Raw genomic sequence first — 21,049 nt, 5'->3', positions numbered from 1 at the left:
TAAGATCATGAATCATTTGAAGATATGTTGCGACTTTATATAGTTTCGTTTCAAAGAAATCTAACATGAATTATTAGTAACCGAATCAAACATAAAGCTCGTAAGACGATAGAAGAAATCAAAGTTTATTGCTAGCAACATCAGCCAATAATAATAATAATAATAATAATAATAATAATAATAATAATAATAATAATAATAATTAAGAATAATAATAGTGCTTGAGATCCTTATAATATCATCTTACAAAGACAAAGACACAGCCGAAGACACACAGAGGCTCTCAAGTCTCAACCACGACCCCGTTTGCCCTTCAGCTCAGGGTCCCTGCATAATCACCATTCACCAATATCAGTTCACTTATTTGTTATTTCACATATTCACGTCACTGAAATAGATAGAGAAGTTATATTCAAACCTTTGGATGTGATCAAGTATCAGTAGCCTTGGTCCAGGCGGGATGCTTGCGTCTTTTAGCGCACTAGACACACGAAACAAAGTTTAGATGGCATAAGGTTTCAGTATAAAGACAGTTTTGTTTTTTTTTAAGTTGATACAGAAACGAAATCTCAGAAGCTCAAAACAGTTACAGTACCTATCAGTGAGCAATGGCAAAGTTGGGTCTGCTAATAAACCCTTCTTGAAGTTCTTCTCATACTTCTCTAGACCCAGTTTCAACAACATAGATCTGCCCTGATTGTAATATGGATCTTCAACACTTGGTTTACTGAACCTTTCACCCAACTGAACAAAACAGAAAAATAAGAGAATAGAAACTGATGATTAATAACATGCCTACCTAGTTTTAAGAAGAGTATTATCTTCTACTATCCTATATATATGATCGATCACTCACCTTGAAAAATACTCCTTGAAAAAGAGCGAAACCAGCGGCAGTGGTGATAGCATTCATAGGCTGTCCTTGTAATCCTGAGCTCACCAGAGAATATGCAACTCCAGATCCAAATGCTGCGGCCACACTGCACAATTTAAAATCATGACTCTTTCCGCACTCATCGAGTTTCAAAAAAAAAAAACAAATAAGCCACTTTAAATCACCACACATCAAAGATTTGGGTTTATGTTGTTTCATTTATAAACACAGAGGTCAAAGCCCTGCAAAGGAACAGTGAATCTTTTTTTAAGCATCAGAATGATCAATAACAAGCTGATGCCGGATAAGATTGTACTTCTGTCATCATAAACGATGAAATTTTCATTAAAGCAAAGTCATATTTTTTCCCCTGTCATGTAATCTATCCTATCCTATGACAGAGAAGCTGAACAATTGACCTGTAACTTGTGCCAGCATTATTAAAAAAACCTAACTGATAATCAGAAAACAATTGCAGAACAAAATTGAGTCCTATGGAAATGTAAGAACCAAGAAACAACAATTCACACACACACACAATACAATCCCTAGTGATAGCTACAGATCCATATAGGTTAAGACACAGCTACAATTCTCAAACATCAAAATGAAAAACTTACGCAGATTCCAAATCCTCCTTGCCCCGAATCCGTTTCATAACACAAGCTATACCAGCATTAACACCAGTTATAGCAGCAAAGTTCCGAGCTTGAACCAAAGGTCCACCAACAAGAGCCTACAAAAAATTCCACAAACATCAAATTCAAAACCTTAAAAAAAAAAAAAAAAAAAAAGCAATAAAGTGACATAAAAACCAAATTAGGGTTTAATAGAAAGGTTTTAAAAACCTGGGTTTGCTTTAACGAAGCCATAGCTTGAGGGTCAACACCACCAGCCTGAGGCATTTCAGGAGATAGAGTACCCATAAGACCACCGATAAAAGCTCCCTGGACACCACCCATGGCGGTGACTACGGCAGCTTCCACAGGTAACTTCTGTTTTGACAACCATGACTTGACACCAGTCTCAATCTCCTTGAATTTGACTTGGAACTGTTGAATTGGATTCTGTTGATCCTTCATTAAGCTCATCACCGCCATTGTTTCTCGTTTCTTGTCTCCTCCGTCTTTCCCCATTTTTTTTGTTTTTTTGGTCACACTTTTCGTCCTTCTCCCTTCTCCTTATCTCCCTCCTTTTGCCGTTTCCGTCTACAATACCTTATTGGGCCTTGATAAGCCCATTTGATTAGCTTATTGGCCCAATAAGTTAATAGCGGTAAATTTCTAAACGATTAGAAAGAAAAAAATAAATAAATCGTTAAAATTGTGTTGAAAAAACTGTAACAAAGTCTTTAAAATTTATAATAATACATTAACATTCTATATATATACATTATAAATTCACATTTTCGCAAGAAAAAATCTATAGTAACACAATGGTTGAACAAAAATTATCCTCCTGCTGTTTAAAATTTTTGTTCTCTTTTGTCTTAAAACAGAAATTGAAAACGCTGACTGTCGCGTCACATCAAACATCACTAAACAAAAATAGAGCGACATCTCTATTTATGACGACGATTAGGAATATGATTTTAATGAATCAGTTAGTAACCGTCATTGTTGGCGACTACAGTGCAAGCAAGGCCCATCATACCAATCTTTAGACCCATTGGGCTTTTTGTTTCAACCCGTAAAACGCTAACAAGCAGTTTGTGCCTAATCTTCTTCTTCCCGCGTCTTTCACACACACAGCTTCAATCTCGCCGCCGGCGAAACCTTTGCTTCTTCTCTCAGTCATTTCAGATTCCTTTTAATAGATCTCGTCGCCGGATTTCAACCTAGTTATTAGATTCGCTGATCACTCAATTTCGTTTTCTTCTTCAGGTAAGCTTCGATTTCATGAACACTTCACTCGAATCTATGGCTTTTAAGGTCTCTTTTAGGGTTTTTGATTTGCATTGTATTACCTGTATCTAGGAGCTAACTGAGTTGAGATTGAAGTTGGGAAGAAGTGAAAATTATGAGCAGCAGCTCCAGAGAGGGATCTCCCGATTGGCTTCGCTCATACGAGGTTTTCAGATTCAATCTGATTTTCTAATTTGAATGATTGGTTTTGGGTATTTTACAGTATCAAAATTGAAAAATTGGAATGATTTTGTTACGCAGGCACCTAAAATTACATCATTGTCATTATCATCATCATTGTCTAAATCATCTCCAGATGATAGTCCTTATAGGGAATCTGAAGTCGTTTCGTCTCTTCTTGTGCCTAATGACTGTGATGACACCGTGATTCTTGAGAAAGAATCCGTGGAGTCTTCTTCGTCTAGGAAGAAATCCAAAACGAAAGTTGTGACGAAGCAAGTGAGTATCGAGCAAGTGTTTTCTAGGAAAAAGAAAGCAGATGATAGTCTCAACGTTGAAGGTAACGGATGGTGATGCACAAAAACTGTGTTATCTTTTTTTGCTCTTGAGATTTTAGAAACAAAACATTACGGGTATGGAGTATATATGGAGTATTGTTTATCTGTTGAGCTCTTAAAAGGATGCTTTTGATCGGAGATCCATTTGCAGGGAAGCAGAATGGAAACAAAGTTGAAGGTGAAAATTTCTCTAGCAAGCATAAGGATGCTCAAGTAAGTTACTTTTGGATACTGTCTCCATGCCTCTACTTGCTGTACTGGGTAGTTGTTGTGATTCGAGAATTTTCTTGTTAGGATGTGTCTGTTTGGTAAATGAATTGTATTATCATGATTGTGTAATATACTAGTTATAAACTTCCTCTAGAGTAGCTTTCGGTTATATGAACGATGATGAAATTAGTTGGCGATCTCTTATCCGCACTCCATCTGTCTTAGTAAAGGGTTTGTAGTTTGCGTGGATCTTTTTAATTAGCGAATTATGATATTCAAGGGGTGTAAAAGTGCTAAATTCTTAAGTTGGTATGGTGTTGAGAACTCATGATTACACTGTTTATTATTCTCTTTAGCAGGGAGAAAATGATTCTGTGTGGCTTCTCTCATCTGATTCTGAACCATCCTCCAGTAGTCCTATAAAGCAGGAAGTGGCGGTGCCAACTGACAAGGACGAGGATTTTGTTCATGAAGCTAAAGAGGGAGAACCTGTACCTAAGAAAGCTCCAAAGGAAAAATCTCCAAAAACAAAGCCAAAAAGTAGTCGCAAGACACCCAAGATTGAAAATAGTGCACAAGAAGAAATTCTGAAAAGTGAAGGTAAGAATTGTATCAAAGTTTTGTGAAACTAGGATTCTTCTAAAGCAATGTAATGGTCCCTTTCTCATGCAGATAAAGATACCGATATAGATGCCATAATACCCGAGGAAGTAACAACGGATAAGAATATCAAGCCTTCTGTAAGGACCTTGTGCTAGGACCATTATTGTTGTTTCTTCTCTGGTTGGTTCTTCCTTATGATCAGATTTACAAATTCCAGGGTTCAAGTTCAAGATTACCTTTGGTACTCTCTGAGAAGGTGAATCGTACAAAGGTAATATAAATATATTTCCTTGCAGATGGTTTTACACTCTACGTTTTTATATCATTGTTATGGAAGCTGGTGACACTTATGTTTTGGAAAGGCCAGAACTGCATCAGTTTTTAGAGTCTTATTTTTTTAAAGCTGATAAAAACAATGAACTATATTCACAGGTACTCGTTGAATGTGAAGGTGACTCGATAGATTTGAGTGGAGACATGGGGGCTGTTGGACGCGTGGTTGTTTCAGACACAACCGGGGACATGTACATGGACTTAAAAGGCATGTTCCCTCAAATTTACATAAAACTGGCTTCACTCTCTCTCTCTCTCTCTCTCTCTCTCTCTCTCTCTCTCTCTCTGCTTTTTGTTTTTGATTTCTCCCATAAAAACTCCAAAAATGGTTCTCTTTTTATAAGCATAACATGTAGCAGAACAGCTATGTCTATTGAATGTAAAAAAGCTGATGCGGTTAGAAGTAACAGGTAACAGACTGGAGTCCCTTTAGTAACACTTTGTCGTTTCATGTTTCAGGAACCATATATAAATCAACAATCATTCCATCCAGAACATTTTGTGTAGTACGTTTTTTTATTTCTTTCTACCTTTTTAAATTGCAAGGGCACTTTGTGGTATACAATTATTGACCAGTGATCTTGTATTTCAGGTTAACGTAGGTCAGACAGAGGCAAAGGTTGGTAATTTCTATCGTGTTACTTTAGTTACAACCATCCTAAGTTTTTTATATTCTTGCTCATAGATTTCGACTCTGTGTACTCTAAACTTTTGCTAAGCTAAAACTTAGAAGCTGGTTGAGAAACTAAAACATAAATTGGAACGATAGCCTAAGTTTTGGATTATATGTTTCCTTGTCAGATTGAAGCTATTATGAATGACTTCATACAGCTGACACCACAATCTAATGTGTATGAGGCAGAAACAATGGTGGAAGGTCAGCTCTATTTCTCTGTCTCTGTTTAGAGCGTAAAGACAGTAATGCTACCTTGTCTTCTTGTAGCAATATTCTCCATTTAGTAAACTGATTTTACGAAAATGATTGCTTCTCTGGCTAATTTTACAAACCCATTTTAGGCACACTGGAGGGATTTTCATTCGAATCAGATGATGAGAATAACAAAAACACCCAGAATGCTTCAAAGCCCGCTGATCAAAGTGGAGGAGCAGAGGAAGAAACCAACACAAAAGCTAAAACCAAAGCCAAAGCAAAAGGCGAAACTGTACGATGACAAAACTCAGAATATCCTCCTTTGAAATCGATATAAAATCCCTTAACAGTAAAAGAGTATATGTTTCATGTGGAATCTTTGCAGGTTTTAGGAAAAAAGAGAGGAAGACCATCTAAAGAGAAGCAGACACCAGCAAAAAAGGCTAAAACTTCTGCTCCTATGAAGACTAAAACTAAGAAATGAGTTGTGATTTTGATTTCTCCCACTTTTTTTTTTAAAGTGACAATTCATTTGTTTAGTTGATATAACATTATATACATCAAATAGAGTAGTTTTACATGTATGAGGTGAAGCCAATTTAGACAATTTAAGGCAATCTATTTGAATAATAAAGCTCAGAATCTATGAGTTATGTATCAGTTTCTCATTAAAAAAAAAAGAAGAATGATGACGATTCATGTCATGCCTGATTGCCTCAAAGCAGTTAGACTGAAACCAAGAAGCAACAAGACTGGGAAAGGTCGAAGTATATCGGATGAGGATTGAGTCTCTCTTTGACTCTGATCCTCAATTGGGGGATTCATATACTGGTCGTTTGGAACTTGGTTCACTGTGGGAGGAGGCATGAGCTGCCCATTCCCATTTTGATTCTGAGGTGGGGGAGCCATTATTTCCTCGTTTGGTCCAGGTGGGTTCTGAGTGAGAGGCGCGACAGGTGGACTGTACTGATTTTGAGTCGGTGGAGCCACCACAGGTTGATTGTATTGATTCTGAGTGGGAGGAGCCATTGGTTGACCATATGTTGGTGGAGCCATAGGTTGACCGTACGAATTCTGAGGTGGAGGAGCCATAGGTTGCCCAAACTGATTCTGGGGCGGGCTGGGAGGATCCGAGCTCTGGCTGTCTGGTCTTTTAACCCTGAATGGGGATAATAATCAATCAGAAACTGCAAATACTTTTTTGAAAAGTTGCAGAGAGCATTGTAACAAACTGAAAAGTGGAAAAGCATATGAGTTCATACCTGCCAGGGCAGAAGATAATGGCATATTCAGAAGCCTTGCAAGTGAAAGTACTGGTTCCATCATCAAAGGCATAGCTATAAGCTCTGGGACAGGCTCTCTTGAAGATGGAAGAGTACATAGATGGTCGGCATGCGGTCGGGTTAGCAAACTGACCGCTGCAACAGTACTGGTCCAACCCAAAGGCCTCACAAGCGCTCTTGCATGCAACAACTCCTCCTCTCTGTTCTTCTTCCTCTCCCATCACTTGAAGTTCCTTTGGACAGCTATTGTTGACATCCGCAACACATCCTGTAGCATTACAAGCTCCAACCAGCCCACCACCTGTTGGGAGAGCAACTATGGGTAGATTATACCCATCAACAAGACTGATATCGTAGAAATCTTTGTCATCAGAACCGTGACCAAGTGTGATCTCAAATAGTGATGTCGGCGGAGCAGCACCATTACCGGCGCACTCCAGCTTCCCGCCGCAGTCTCCAGTCATACATTTTCCCATGCCATTAGCATCAAAGTTGCAACCGGTCCTAGCCCATATCCGACCTGACCAGCCTAGAGTCGAGGGAATCCTAACAGACTGTCCCACATCAAGCCTGAACCCCGTCGTGGGTAGTGCCTGGGTGCCAGAGCCTGCAAGAGTTCCGGGCCATATAGTAAAGGGACAGTTATTTGTGATAACAAACGTGGAGGCATAAGAAACAGAGAACAGTACAGAAACATAAAAAAGAACAGCCATGGGAACCATTGGTGATTTTCCCATTACATTTAAGTTTTTAGAAATACGGATTTGGCTGGGAGGTCCGTGGACCAGGGTTTATAACAAATAAAATGTAAAGGGAGAGAAGGATTCAATGTTGAAGCGGTGAAGTTGCTTTCAAGAGCTTCAAGCCGTAAGACAATGAAGTAGGGTTTAGCATTACTCTTAGGAAACTGGCCTCTCCGACAAGGCAATTCTTTGCCTAACATCCCCAACCTCTTTTCATCCGTTTATTAGATTATTATAGAAAACTAATGACACGATAGAGAATCTACACTAATTCCTTTTCAAACAAAATTAATGTAAAAAGCTTAATTCAGATCCAGGTTCCTTGACATGAGTATAGTTATGAAATAAGTAACCAAATATCATCTTTGGTAAAAGTACTAAATGATTTAAAAATTCATATTCCTTACAATAAAATTTTATTTTTATACGAAATTCAATAATGAATAGTGGAAAAGAATGAACAAAAAGAAAAGTAAAATAAATTAGTGGTTGTTATTATCATTAGTTATTAGGGAGAAATATTCCCATACCGTTATCTTATCGTAGCAGCTGAGTCAAACTCTGATACTTTGCTTCTTCAGAGGAGAATCTTCCACGATCCCAGGAAACAATCCAATACCTTAGACACCTTTCTGTCAGCTAAACTATTGCATTAAATCCACGTAGAAAACACAATTTGAAGCAACCTTTCCCATTCTTAATTGAAGATTTTTTACAAAGCCCTCAAGTTGCTGCAAACCTAGAAATAGTATTCTAAATAAAGACTACATGGTGTTTTTTTTATCTGAGTCAATTCAGATCATCATTGTATATGTACTTCAGAATAGATGATTTTGTAGGTTGTAGTAGCCTAAGACTACAACAAACAGCTAGGATACGAGGAGGTTGTATGTACACAATGACTTACCAAGACTCCGATTTAGGTGGGAGCAAAATAAGAGATTAGATTCCATCGGAGCCAGATATAAGAACAAGTTGTCTTCATCAGAAACTTTACATTCTAAAGAGATTGTACCTGGTCATAGATATTGGACAAATATCAGAACCTCAGATACAGCCACATCAGAGAGAAGCAAACAAAAGTCTGTAGTCATCATGACAGAAGATAATAAACATGAAGATAAGAGCTCACAAGTAAAGAGAAAACGCAGGGTAACAATTCTGTAAACTTTATGTCACATAATTACCATGTTTAGCTGATATCTTTTGAACACAGTTGGCTGCCACATCCTCGTTGGGTAGTTCATACCTATTCCATGCGCTCCTTCCTGCTGAGCACAAACGCAAGAGGACCTGCAAAGTAAGAGTTTAAACATCCATCCGTTAGACTTTTCCTTTGGTTAAAAGAAAAAAACAAAATATATCAAACAGTCAGATCAGTGTAAACAAAAGAAACACAATTAAACACTCCTGATTTTGCAACATTTGAAACCTGCACAAACAGAAAACATCTTCAGAACCCCCAAATACATCAATCAAGGGAAGTTAAATAGAACACATAATCTGTTAGAATTAGGTTTCGATCAGAACGAAATCAAAGACATTTCGCAGGATAACAAACCATAAAAAAATATCCTGTAGATTCAGGAATTGGTTAGCAATGTGTAAAACCCTGTAGCACCACACTTACAGAAATCACCCATGGTGTGTCAGGCTCTGCGCAATGATAGGACGCTAAAAGTCCATGGTAACCAAAACAATATACATAGCTGAATAAAAGCCTGTCTAAATGTCGTATCCAATCACAAGCAAAAACTAAAGATGCACAAGAATGTATATCAAACATCACAAAGAAGAAGAAGCAAGGTTGCTATTCTATTACACCTAAATACGACAGCAATAAGATCCAGAAATAAAGCATTAGAATTATAAAGTCTCTCCTACATAAGTACTACATAGAGTTCAACATTCAACAAGACTAAGATAAAGCTCTCTTTTTAAGGCAGGGAGGATGCCTAGAACCCCCCTGCTGGAGCAATAGCACAAAGTCTCTCTTATCCATAGTTGTTCAAAAGAAAGAGAAAGGGAAGTTATTCTACTTAAGATAAAGAGCCTCTCAGACTCAGGAAATTTTGAGGAAGACCAACATGGATCTAACTCAACTCCATCCCGTCTCCAGCTGGGCTGCAGATGGGGCTCACAGCAGAGAAAGACCTCTCGAAAGGAGAAGCATGGAACTGAGCATCACGACGACGACGCTTAAACGAACAGCTCTCAGAAGGATGACTCTCAGCATCGAGCTTCCTACGGACACCTCTCACAGCCTGCTCCTCAACCGACGAGAGAGGGAAAACCCAGCCGCTGGCACGGCACAAGGAGCTATGGTTATCATAGAGAATCCTCTGGTTACAGTTCTTGTCGCAGACATGAGTCAGGCCAGTTAGTTTGCAGCGGTACATATTCCCACAAACAATCTCATTCTCACATTTCCAGTCACATTTGTGACCCTGGTTGGGTCCATCGCAATCGCGACCCAGAATTGCAGACAAGTAAATAACATTGGGTGCAGATGTAACCATGGGAGATTTTCCAAATACCTCCATCTTTTTTTGTGTCTCTGTGACCTGAAAAGCTCCACACACACACAACCTTTAACACTCTGCAGAACCCAATAGAGCCGAAGAAACCATCAATATCATCATAGCCAAAAGTTGTACAATCTGAGAGAGACGTAGATCACTCCACAATTAAGCTAATCAATTCCTTTACTTTACAACATCCAAAATTTGAAATGATTCAAAAACATAGACAGATCCTAATTGTAAGCTGCGAGATGAAGCTACCAGATCTGACTGTAGAATAATGAAGATTCTCCGAGGATATTACAAAATTCCAGAAGCAAATACACAAAGGAAGAGAAGGAGAGAGAGAGAGAGAGAGAGATTACCTGGAGAAAGAGAGAGAGAAGATACTGCAGCAAACCAAACCCTAATTTTGACTCTTCGAGAGAGAGAGAGAGAGAGAAATGAAAGCAAAGACGAAGGAAGAACAAAGTGAGGGAGGAAGAAGATGGAAGATATTTATAGATTATAGAAAACTAACACTGTCTTTTAACGGATAATATTACCTAAACTCCGTTAATTGACGGTGAATGTGTACTTTAAACTAATTCGTCAATTTAAATTTCGAAATTTGTTTTGTCGTATCTGATAAATAAAATCACGTGTCATTAATTCAATGGTATCTTATATCCTTTCTCTAAACCCACGCGGCAAAAAAGTACAAAACTCCTCCCACCCAAATTTCACCTATTTTTTTTTTATCTTCTTATAGTTTACCTATTCGACTCTATATGATATTTGAATATTTAGCATTTTTTTTAACTTGGTAAAGATGGTTAGTGTTGAGTTGTGTTAATGAGATTAGCCATATTAGATTTTACAAAAAAAAAAAAAAAATCATTATTTATTAGTTTAATTAATTTCGTAGAAAAAGAGGAAAACGGAAGAAAAGGAGAAACGGTAAGGGAGAGAGTAGCGATGACTTTGGCCAACCTAACTTCATCCGTCTTCTCTGCTCCTTCACATCCTTTTTTTTTTTCTTTTAACTTCTAAAAAGAAATATACTCACAAAATTTTGACTTTTTTTGTCAGTTGACTGGAGACTTGGGCCTAGTTAAAAATAAAAGGCCATTGGCAAATTTAAAAGATTTACTATTTATTACCTAAAATTGTGTTTTTTCACTGAAGGTACACCGACCATATTTTTGTCAACTGATGAAAAATAAAAATCAACAAACAAAATTTTAGAAATCAAACCCTGTTGTGAGTTGTGACCTGAAAGTTTAAAATTTCAAATGAGAAATATAATAAGAAAAAAATAAATAACTTAAAAATTGTGAATCAATTTAAAACAAACTAATTTGAGAATTCTAAGCTCGCTTTGATGACAACAAACTGATTGAAATTTCTTACTAAAATAAGTAACTAAATATATTTGTCACTAAAATATATATATATATATATGTTTGTAATAAGTGATAACTTTTTTTCTCTTCAAATAAGTGATAATTTAGTGGATGATATTAGAAAAATTCTTGGGTTCACCCCCTATTAATTAACCAATCAAAATACAAAAAAACGCCGTATCATATTATATTTATAAAATAAATCAAAATTAAAATAAAAAGACAAAACAAATTAAGAAAACAAATTATGTAGATTTTTTAATAAGGAAATTATGTCGGTTTGATTTATAAAGGAATGATTAGAGTGTAGTTTTTACAATTAAACAAAATTATATGTCGGTTTGGATTTAGATTTTACAATTAAATGAAATTATATGTCGGTTTGGGTTTACAAAATAGTGATTAGAGTTTAGATTTTATAATTAAATGTAATTATATGTCGGTTTGGGTTTACAAAAGAGTGTTTAAGGTTTAGGGTTTAGATTTTATAATGAAACAAAATTATATGTCGGTTTGGGTTTACAAAAGAGTGGTTAGGGTTTAGGATTTAGATTTTATAATGAAACAAAATTATATGTCGGTTTGGGTTTACAAAAGAGTGGTTAGGGTTTAGGATTTAGATTTTATAATTAAACGAAATTATATGTCGGTTTGGATTTACAAAAGAGTGGTTAGGGTTTAGGGTTTAGTTTTACAATCGAAGAAATTTATATGTCGGTTTGGGTTTATAAAATAGTGGTTAGAGTTTAGATTTTACAGTTAAAAAAAATTATATGTTGGTTTGGGTTTATAAAAGAGTGGTTAGGGTTTAGATTTTACAATTACACAAAATTGTATTTCAATTTAGGTTTATAAAAGAGTAGTTAAGGTTTAAATTACATAATTAAACAAAATTATATGTTGAGTTTATAAAGTTTATAAAAATATAATTTGGATTTAAATGTTATAATCAAAAACTATAATATAACATTTATAATTAAAATTGAATTATATACATATTTTGTTTCTTTAATTAATAATTTGTTTATTGGGTGAATTAAGAGAGAGGTTCACTTATGTTCAGATCAGTGAGCTAGCTACACAGACGCACTTATGTTCGTTCATGGAAATATAACCACGTGTTAACCTACTCGGCGATAAACCCACGTGAATGAGGTACTACGGATGCTTACTTCAAGACAGATCCAATAATAATAGTAGTTTAAAATAAGCCTGATATAAATTTCTTTCAGAACAAAGTCAACGAAAGTCTTTATTAATATGGTAACGGTAACATGTCACGCACTTCCAATTCAATGCTTATCTTATTAATCCATTTTCTTAGCTTCCCTAAAAGCCTCCTACCATTGTTCGTACTAGTAGTTGTGGAAACTGAATGAACTACATGCAAGTGACACATAAACTGCTCTATCTTTTCAGCTACTAATTAAGTCGTTAACACTTCCAAGTTCTCCAATGGATGTGAGGAAACCAAGTTATTTGCAAGTACTTTGTGATACGCAATTTCTAACTAGGACCATGATGCTTGTGGATTTTTCAGAATCTTAAATTTTCTTAATGCCGTGGAAAACTTTTGACAGCCCATAATATTTTTGTCTTTTTGGAACTTTTGTAATTGAGTTGTTGTTGTACCAATAATAATAAGAGAGATGGCAACATTGTGTTGGTGGGGAACCCTCTAGAAATATACCGTTGCCGAATCAGCTGTGAAATAAATAAAGATTGACGTCTGATAGTTGGTGGGCCTGTAGTGGGCCTCTGGTATTCTGAAAAGGTTCCACTTTCCTCAAAATTTCCCCTTTATTGGTTTTTTAATTCTTTTCAATAAAAAACTACATTTATTTTATTTAATTTATCGGTCCAAAATGAGCTATTTAAAATTCCACTTTTTAATATATTCTAATTTTTATTAATAAGTTTACACCAAAATTGAATTTTGAGTCTCAGTAAATGCAATTTCTTATAGATTAATATGCAAAGTTTATTGAGAGATCTAGAATTACATCATTACATATTATTGATGATATAGCTTCGATATATGTCACGAACATAATTTGTAGTAAATATTTGTGACAATTAGTTACTAATTAGTGACAAAATTAAAATTAAAAATTTTGTAACAAAAATGTAGCTATTTGTGAAAAATAGTGACAAATTTAGATACCAATAAAGTTTTTGATAAATTACTACTAATAAGTAATCATTATTTTGTGACAAATATACTCACTATTTTAGATCGTAACTAAATTTGTAATAATTAGTTACTAACTATTCTTGTGATAATTAGTTACGAATAAGTAACAACATTTTTATAACAATTATACCCACTATTATCAATCATAACTAAATTTGTAGTAATTAATTAATAATTATTTTTGTGGTATTTAGCCACGAATCGAAATCAAAATCTGTACAAACCAAAATCTGTAATGCATGCATAGTTGTTCGTCGTAGTTTCGTGTATTGATAGGAGAACTTGTCCAATCATATCGATCATACTAATATATTAGATCATATATTTCCAACAATGTTGTAATATATTAACAATTTTTTTCTTTTTTTGTTACTATTATCAAACTTGAAAATTTACTGTGACATATTCATTGTTTATATATAGCTGAAATAAATTTTCCTTATTCTCGTTTTTATAAGATAAGCTATGTTATTATATTAGAATATACCTTTTGCAATGGAGTTTGTAACTTACAAAATTTAATGTATACTCCCTTTGGGCTTTGAAAATTGATGTTTTGTAGTTTTTCATGTGCCACAAAGATTGATGTTCTACCACTTTTAGTTAATTAATATTATTTTTTTGTAAATTTCAAAAAATAATTATTAAGAAAATTTGAAAATCTGAATAGTTATTGGTCTATAACTATATAATACTTTTTTTAATAAAAAACAATATTGTATTTAAATTTAGTAATTATTGTTTCTTAATTTGTGTAAAAACTATCAAACATCAATCTTTAAAGGATATAGGGGAGTAGTTTTTAGTTAATTCATAATAAAGATACAATATTTATTGGTCTATTTGTTGTACTACATTAATATTATTAGTTTTAGAAACCTTTTGCATGCTTTTGAGTTGGGAGTTGTTGAAAGAAAAATCTTTGGAGTGTGAGTTGTTTGCCAAACAAAATTAGATAACATCTTATGCATGCCTTTTTTCAATTTTTATGTGGTGAATTCACTAATGGAACTTTTGACTACAAATGGTCTACATGAATTAATAATAAAGTGGTGGATACAAAACTAATTAATAATTCATTTAATATTGTTTACTTTTTATATTTTAAATAAGTTTCTAAAGATTTCTTAAAATATTTTTTTGATAGGTACAAGGGTTGTGTCCTTTTTAATTTGTAAATAAGATATTTATGATATATTGATATGTCCTTTTTAATACTATCGCAACTGTTTAAAACTTAAAATTTTGTAGTCTTTATAACTGCTTCGGAATTCCCGTGAATTGGAACTGAATTTTTCGTTTAGTGGTTCTAGCAATTATTTGTAAATCTTATCTTTGCATCGAATAATAAAATGGTAATTAAAACTTTAAAACTTTAAATGACGAAATATATTGGGATTCGTTTCAAACTTTCAAGTTTCAACTAGATGTCAAATATATTAATTTCACTTAGTAAATAAAACGTGTATTTATAGCAAATAGCAACGGCCAGTCCAAACTTAACAGCTAGGGCTTGTCTTTTACAAGTGGAGATTTATAGGCCTTATATACATACTAGTATTAACTAATAACATTAACACGTTTTATATATATAGACTCAAATCTATAAATAGAGAGGTTGGGAGAGTGAGAGGAAACGGCTGAGAATCAGGGAGAAGCTCAAAACAAACTGGAGAGCATTAGATACGAGAGGGTCCACGTAAGACCCGTACTCCACTTTGATTCTCTCAATCTCCTTCAATCTCTTTTATTTTATTTTTTTTGGTTACAATTTCTTGTGATCGATCTCTCCATCTTAAGACGATGAAGCGTGAGTATTTGGATTACACACTGGTTCCTTTAGGACTGGCTTTGATGGTGTTCTATCATCTATGGCTTCTCTACCGTATCATCAACCGTCCATCTTCGACCGTTGTTGGCCTTAACGCTTTCAATCGCCGCCTTTGGGTCCAAGCCATGATGGAGGTTCGAAATTTTTCCTTAATTTTATTGTACATCTTTGCCAACTTTAAATGCTTTTTCAGTTTTTTCACATATATATATATATATATATCTAGATCTCTTCATATGGTTTATGCATGAGGTTTTCTGGAAAATGCAGAAAAAATAATAATTTGATTCCTGCTTATTGGTTAATATTTTGAGGGTTGTTGGAGATAACCAAGGAGATTCCTGTGCATATCACGTGGATGTATATTGCATATAGAATTAATTTACACATAACGATAAAGATAAATTGATTGAAAAATATATTTGATAGATGATAAGTATCTTGCATGTACAGAGATTTTCCTGGGAAAGAAAATCTTATCGACGGTTTCAGTTCCTTCTGAGTTGGAGGATGTGAGGTTGAGAATATAGGTATATTTCTTTTCATTAATATGAATATAAGTATATTCATCATGCATGCATGATGCATCGCTCATGACAAATTGACAAGTGAAATTGTTACATTGAAGTAGTATCAAAAATTCAAAATATCTTTTCTTTTTCATTTTGTTTCTCAGATCTTTTCTTTTCTCGTATGTAATGTGAACATAATTATATTAAAGTTCTTTACGTAATTGTCGGATTCTGGAAGTTTCCTTAATAAATGAGTCTTCATGTGTGAAAGCTAATCACACTAAAAAGATGCTTTGCAACTTCTGGGAATTAAAAAAAAAAAGTTCTAAAAACTTTAATAAGTACATTATTTTCTCCACCATTTTCTTTTCTTTTTGGTTGGATTTTTGAGATTTTTTGTACTAATAGATTACATGCATACAACTACTGAAACACAGGATTCATCCAAAAACGGCGTTTTAGCGGTACAAACGCTAAGGAATAACATAATGGCGTCAACTCTATTGGCATCAACGGCAATAATGTTGTGTTCACTAATCGCGGTGCTAATGACCAGCGGTACAGGAGAGCGTTCCGTTTGGTATGTGTTTGGTGACAAAAGCGACCGAGCCTTCTCGCTCAATTTCTTTGCAATCCTAGTGTGTTTCCTAGTCGCGTTTCTTCTAAATGTCCAATCAATTCGTTATTACAGCCATGCAAGCATCCTCATCAATGTCCCATTTAAACAGCTCATGGCTGTTTCCTCAGGTGGTCGTGGTAATGGTGGTCTCATGATAAACCAAGACTATGTGGCTGCAACGGTTAACCGTGGGAGCTACTTCTGGTCGCTAGGGCTAAGAGCGTTCTACTTCTCATCGCCTTTGTTCCTATGGATTTTTGGTCCCATCCCAATGTTCATAACTTGTTGCGTTCTTGTTTGTTCGTTGTACTTCCTTGATTTAACGTTTGATTCGATGAAATGTACCGTTGGAGTTGCAGACGGGGAGGAGCCAGAGATTAGAAGCTTAGCTCAGAATGTTTAGTAGTTTTTTTAAGTAACGATGGTTAGGGAGTCAGAGAGTTTTGTTTAATTAATGGAACATACAAATCTTAAAGTTGTATTGATTCAGGTTCAATGGTCGTTGAACCTGTGTCAAAGAGTCACTCTGTTGCTAAATGAATAAAAATTGTCAATTTAACATTAAAATTATCAGTTTGGTATATTCGAGCTACATGAAACTGGACCGTACCATGTTTATTTTCAACCTTTTTCCTTGAAAAAATATAAAGAATATGCTGTCAAAAAAAAAGTATAAAGAATTTAGAATCAGTTACAACTTAAATTATATATATCTATATTTTAATTCAGTTGGGCTTGATCAAAACTATTTATAAATTATGGTTACAAATAAGTTTTCTTCTCCGTTTTAAATCCCCTGAAATCGGTAAAGTGCAGTAATAGTATAAGATTGGTGTACTAGGACGTCACATTTTAATTGTTACTAGATTAATACCGTGCTACAGCACGAGTTGAAATTTATTTTATTTATATTATAATTTTTATATAAAATATAATTTATGTGATTGTTTTTAAAAAAATTTTGGATAATATATTATGCAATAAAATCATATGCTAAATATGATGGCTTGAAAAAAGACACATATTTTGTAAGTTTTATATTGTTAATGATTCTAGATAAGTATCCGTGCTAGAACATTGGTTGAATTTTATTTTATACAAAATTTTGTATATTTTCTATTTTAAAATAAAATTTTAATATGTTGTATTAAATTATATATGTGAAGTTATTTCAACAATGTATATTCTACATCATGACTTGAATGTCATTATAAGACATAATTTTGTAAATTTAAATATTCAAATTTTGATCCGTTACCCAGTAAATTTTTTAATTCAATAGGTATTATTTCTAAAGAATAATATTACTAAAGCTTGAATATTTTATAGATTGAACAATTTATATTTGTTTTTAAAAATTCAACTTATGGTATATCCGGAAATAAATCTATTTTTTAATTATAATAAATAATATGATAATTTATTTGTTTCACAAAATATATTGATATATAAAAATAAAAGATGAAGTATAATGATAACTAACAAATTAATATGTTAAGTTAAATATCAAAAGATTTTATTTGATGAATAATTTAATAAAGAAAATTAATATCGTAAGTTAGATGATATGATTCTTTAAAATATTCTCTTTAAGATTTTCGGTATAACCTATTTGTAACTAATTAATTTATCATTATTATATAACATATTTGTACCCAACTTATTAAAATTACGATATTGTGTACTTCCGTTTTATTATATAGGAGATTCTGGTCAACCACATTAACTGTTTGAGATCTCGTAAAAGCCGTTTATAAATTGGTAAGGATCCACAAAAGTCAAACATATTTAATACGAATTCTGTTGAAAACAAAATCTGATATATATATTTTTAATCTCTGTAACTGTTCAAAATTGAAAATGATAGACTAATATATACAGAGACTAATTCCTAGTTTCCTACCAAAAAACAAAAATATACACAGAGAGACTATAAACTGAATTTTTCTTTATACTTGAAGTTTCTGATAATTTATTTAAAATATACACAAGTCAAAATGTAATATGGTGTTTGTAAAGCATTTGGAAGAGGAACCAATAAAAAAACTCTCAATTGTAAGAAGTCACACAACAAAGTTCAAGAAGACGTCAAATTTGACACAAAATTAAAAACCATTGTTACAAAGAAAAAACTATAGTTGGACTCATGTCATGATTCTCCAAATAAGTGTTGAAATGGAGCGGACAAATCCATTCATGAAAAGACAAATATTCTTCTAAATCATAAACTCAAAAAGAAAATTAAGAAATTCCCACATGGTTTTCAAGTACATGAGCTGCATAGAGGCATACAATTTATTTGGCATTCAGCCGAAGTTTTCTTCTGTAGCTCGAAGTTTTTCTAGTTTCTCAATTTGTTCTCATGCACAACATCAACAAACTGGTTTTGCTATAAAGAGAGTCTACTTGGTTCATGTCTTTTTCTTTGGGACTACTCATCTATCCTCCAACTATTTTCCATTTTGGATGTCCAGTTTAAGTGGTCTCTGTATTGACTTTTTCATAATTAGCTTTACTTTTTCCCTATTGGTTAGGTTACAACTTACTACAGTCTTACAAGTATATTTTTTTGTGTGTGTATAATAATACCTCTCTTGTTGGACTTAAACAACAAGCTCTATTAGTTAAATGGGCAGGTCACTTGTGTAATTTTCAAAGTTAATATAGTAAACCAATTATTAAAATATTTATATATATTCTTTTACTAAACCACTGACACTTAAAAAGCAGTTCAGGTTAACCCAAAAAAATAAGAAAAAAACAGCTCAGTATTATGAAATATAATTGTGATTAATCCATCACAAAACACATGTCATGACACTTGTTCATATAGTATTATACTAACTCAGAAACGGGGTTAGAAGAGAAAAAAGCAAGAACCATGATATTCTTGCGTCACCATCTCCACGATGGTTAAAAAAAATGAATACATCACGAGAGAAAATCCCGCAGATCTCTGGATCGCTCTCAAGGATAGGTTTGATCACCAAAAGTATGTGATCTTACCAAAAGCCAAACATGAATGGCTAAACCTGCGGTTTCAGGATTACAAAAGTGTAAGTGAGTACAATTCCGCTTTGTTCGGAATCACTTCAAGGATGGCTCTCTGCGGAGAAGAAGTTTCCGATTATGATATGATCGAGAAAACATTCAAAACTTTCTATCCTTCAAATGTTCTCCTGCAGCAACAATATCGAGAAAGAGGGTATACTCGATATTCTGAATTGATGCAAGTTCTGCATGTTGCTGAACAAAATAATGAGCTCGTGATGATAAATCATCAAACCCGTCCAACTGGATCAGCTCCACTTTCAGAAGTGAATGTTGCTACATCCAGCTATAATAATTGGCAAGAGCGATGACGTGGACGCGGACACGGTCGAGGCCGTGGTCATGGTCGTGGAGGAGGTCGTGGAGAAGGTCGTAGAAGAGGAAAAGGAAGGGGTCTCTCTCATAATGACTTCAACGCAAGAAAAACCAACAAAAATCTTCAAATCAATAATGTTGGTCGCGTTTTAAAGAAACAAGGTGAAAGTACTTGTTATAGATGCGGCATGAATCGACATTGGTATCAAACCTGTCGTATTCCAAAACATTTGGCCGATCTATACCAAGCATCCCAAAAGGCAAAAGAAAGGGATGTTGAGACCAACCTCATCTATGATAAAGCTGGACCGTCTTTTCATGGCCTAAACGATGAACCCCATCTTGATATATTAGATTTTCTCGTTGATAATGAAAACGGAAAATCATGCGAATAAGGCTGATATGCCATAATATGCTTTGTCATAGTTTGATATGTAATTTATGTTTTAATATATGTATTTTTGAATAATAGTTTTATTGTACTATATAATAAACCTTTTTGTAAGACTTTCTGTTATTTTATTAATGTTTATTTTATAAATATTTTCTCTCAGAAAAATGTCAAATTTTGAGATTGAGGATGGAGATATGTGTCTAGCAGAAAGTGCTACAACGCACTCAATACTTAAAGAGAAAAAATATTTCTCCTCTCTCAAAATAAAAGACTTTGCTAGAAGCGTGAGTACTATATGTGGTAATGCAAAGATTATTATAGGCTCTGGAAAAGCCAATTTTTCAATGCCAAGGGGAACAAAATTTGAAATTGATGCATTATATTGCCCTAAGTCTCATAGAAACTTGATTAGTTTCAGATATATCCGAAGAAATGGATATCATATAGAGACTCTAAATAAGAACGGCATTGAATATCTTTGCATAACATCTGAGGAGAAACATATATTGGAAGAATTGCCAAAGTTATCCTCTGGATTGTATTGCATAAAAATAAATAATTTTGCATCTTATGTTACAATAAACTAGTACATTTAAGATATGGCATGAAAGACTTGGACATCCTGGTTCAGTCATGATGCGAAAAATTGTGCAAAATTCTAATGGCCATCCATTAAAGAACCAAAAGATTTTTAAATATGATGAGTTTTCATGTGATGCATGTTCTCAAGGAAAACTCATAATTCGGCAATCACCAGCCAAAATTGGGAATGAATCACCATTGTTCTTAGAGAGAATACATGATGATATATGTGGACCTATCCACCCTTCATGCGAGCCGTTTCGTTATTTTATGGTAATGATTGACGCATCTAGTAGATGGTCAAA

The 21,049-nt window shown here is 34.0% G+C and overlaps 6 protein-coding genes across 16 annotated transcripts; 3 read left to right on the top strand and 3 right to left on the bottom strand.

Annotated features, from left to right (window-relative positions):
- Positions 1-109: 109 nt before the first annotated feature.
- On the bottom strand, positions 110-2,052 carry LOC147939802 (chloroplastic import inner membrane translocase subunit HP30-2). The gene is made up of 6 exons (XM_087463471.1): positions 1,723-2,052; positions 1,495-1,610; positions 857-980; positions 596-744; positions 419-481; positions 110-327 (listed from the first exon to the last, which is right to left on the bottom strand). The coding sequence occupies exons 1-6, from the start codon at positions 2,008-2,010 to the stop codon at positions 291-293; spliced, it is 777 nt and encodes a 258-aa protein (XP_087319597.1). The 5' UTR covers positions 2,011-2,052; the 3' UTR covers positions 110-290.
- Positions 2,053-2,595: 543 nt separating this feature from the next.
- On the top strand, positions 2,596-5,966 carry LOC104706776 (DNA-binding protein BIN4-like). Of its 4 annotated transcripts, none has more exons than XM_010422988.3 (13): positions 2,596-2,757; positions 2,851-2,944; positions 3,040-3,298; positions 3,448-3,509; positions 3,863-4,106; positions 4,179-4,246; positions 4,327-4,380; positions 4,542-4,650; positions 4,902-4,948; positions 5,035-5,061; positions 5,244-5,319; positions 5,460-5,605; positions 5,699-5,966. In XM_010422988.3, exons 2-13 carry the CDS (start codon positions 2,894-2,896, stop codon positions 5,795-5,797), a joined length of 1,242 nt encoding a protein of 413 aa, XP_010421290.1. In that variant the 5' UTR covers positions 2,596-2,757; positions 2,851-2,893; the 3' UTR covers positions 5,798-5,966. The 4 variants fall into 4 exon arrangements, 2 of the variants coding, with proteins under 2 accessions (XP_010421290.1, XP_010421291.1); XR_015563700.1 differs by having other exon boundaries at positions 2,598-2,757; positions 3,866-4,106; positions 5,035-5,065; positions 5,173-5,319; XM_010422989.3 differs by having other exon boundaries at positions 2,598-2,757; positions 3,866-4,106.
- Positions 5,845-10,345, bottom strand: LOC104706777 (pathogenesis-related thaumatin-like protein 3.5). Of its 5 annotated transcripts, XM_087461367.1 has the most exons (6): positions 10,227-10,345; positions 8,527-8,632; positions 8,247-8,354; positions 7,870-7,958; positions 6,576-7,203; positions 5,845-6,472 (listed from the first exon to the last, which is right to left on the bottom strand). In XM_087461367.1, the coding sequence occupies exons 5-6, from the start codon at positions 7,070-7,072 to the stop codon at positions 6,010-6,012; spliced, it is 960 nt and encodes a 319-aa protein (XP_087317493.1). In that variant the 5' UTR covers positions 7,073-7,203; positions 7,870-7,958; positions 8,247-8,354; positions 8,527-8,632; positions 10,227-10,345; the 3' UTR covers positions 5,845-6,009. The 5 variants fall into 5 exon arrangements, with proteins under 5 accessions (XP_087317493.1, XP_010421298.1, XP_087317494.1 ...); XM_010422996.2 differs by lacking the exon at positions 10,227-10,345 and having other exon boundaries at positions 7,870-7,983; positions 8,527-9,024; XM_087461368.1 differs by lacking the exon at positions 10,227-10,345 and having other exon boundaries at positions 8,247-8,423; positions 8,527-8,662.
- On the bottom strand, positions 9,180-9,882 carry LOC104706779 (uncharacterized). The gene has a single exon (XM_087461369.1). It carries the CDS (start codon positions 9,880-9,882, stop codon positions 9,433-9,435), a length of 450 nt encoding a protein of 149 aa, XP_087317495.1. The 3' UTR covers positions 9,180-9,432.
- A 4,581-nt stretch (positions 10,346-14,926) lies between the features above and the next one.
- LOC104706775 (uncharacterized) lies at positions 14,927-16,969 on the top strand. Of its 4 annotated transcripts, none has more exons than XM_010422986.3 (3): positions 15,077-15,405; positions 16,221-16,363; positions 16,475-16,969. In XM_010422986.3, the coding sequence occupies exons 1-3, from the start codon at positions 15,244-15,246 to the stop codon at positions 16,803-16,805; spliced, it is 636 nt and encodes a 211-aa protein (XP_010421288.1). In that variant the 5' UTR covers positions 15,077-15,243; the 3' UTR covers positions 16,806-16,969. The 4 variants fall into 4 exon arrangements, with proteins under 4 accessions (XP_010421287.2, XP_010421288.1, XP_087316827.1 ...); XM_087460701.1 differs by having other exon boundaries at positions 15,079-15,405; positions 16,512-16,969; XM_087460700.1 differs by adding an exon at positions 15,725-15,801 and having other exon boundaries at positions 15,083-15,405; positions 16,221-16,969.
- A 2,342-nt stretch (positions 16,970-19,311) lies between these two features.
- LOC147939801 (uncharacterized) lies at positions 19,312-19,764 on the top strand. Its single transcript, XM_087461035.1, has one exon. The coding sequence runs from the start codon at positions 19,312-19,314 to the stop codon at positions 19,762-19,764; it is 453 nt and encodes a 150-aa protein (XP_087317161.1).
- The last annotated feature ends 1,285 nt before the right edge of the window (positions 19,765-21,049 follow it).

This window comes from Camelina sativa, chromosome 8 (assembly GCF_030686135.1).
Source record: "Camelina sativa cultivar CO46 ecotype springtype chromosome 8, ASM3068613v1".
In the NCBI taxonomy this organism is placed as follows: domain Eukaryota; kingdom Viridiplantae; phylum Streptophyta; class Magnoliopsida; order Brassicales; family Brassicaceae; genus Camelina; species Camelina sativa.
This window is presented reverse-complemented; position numbering and strand designations above follow the sequence as displayed.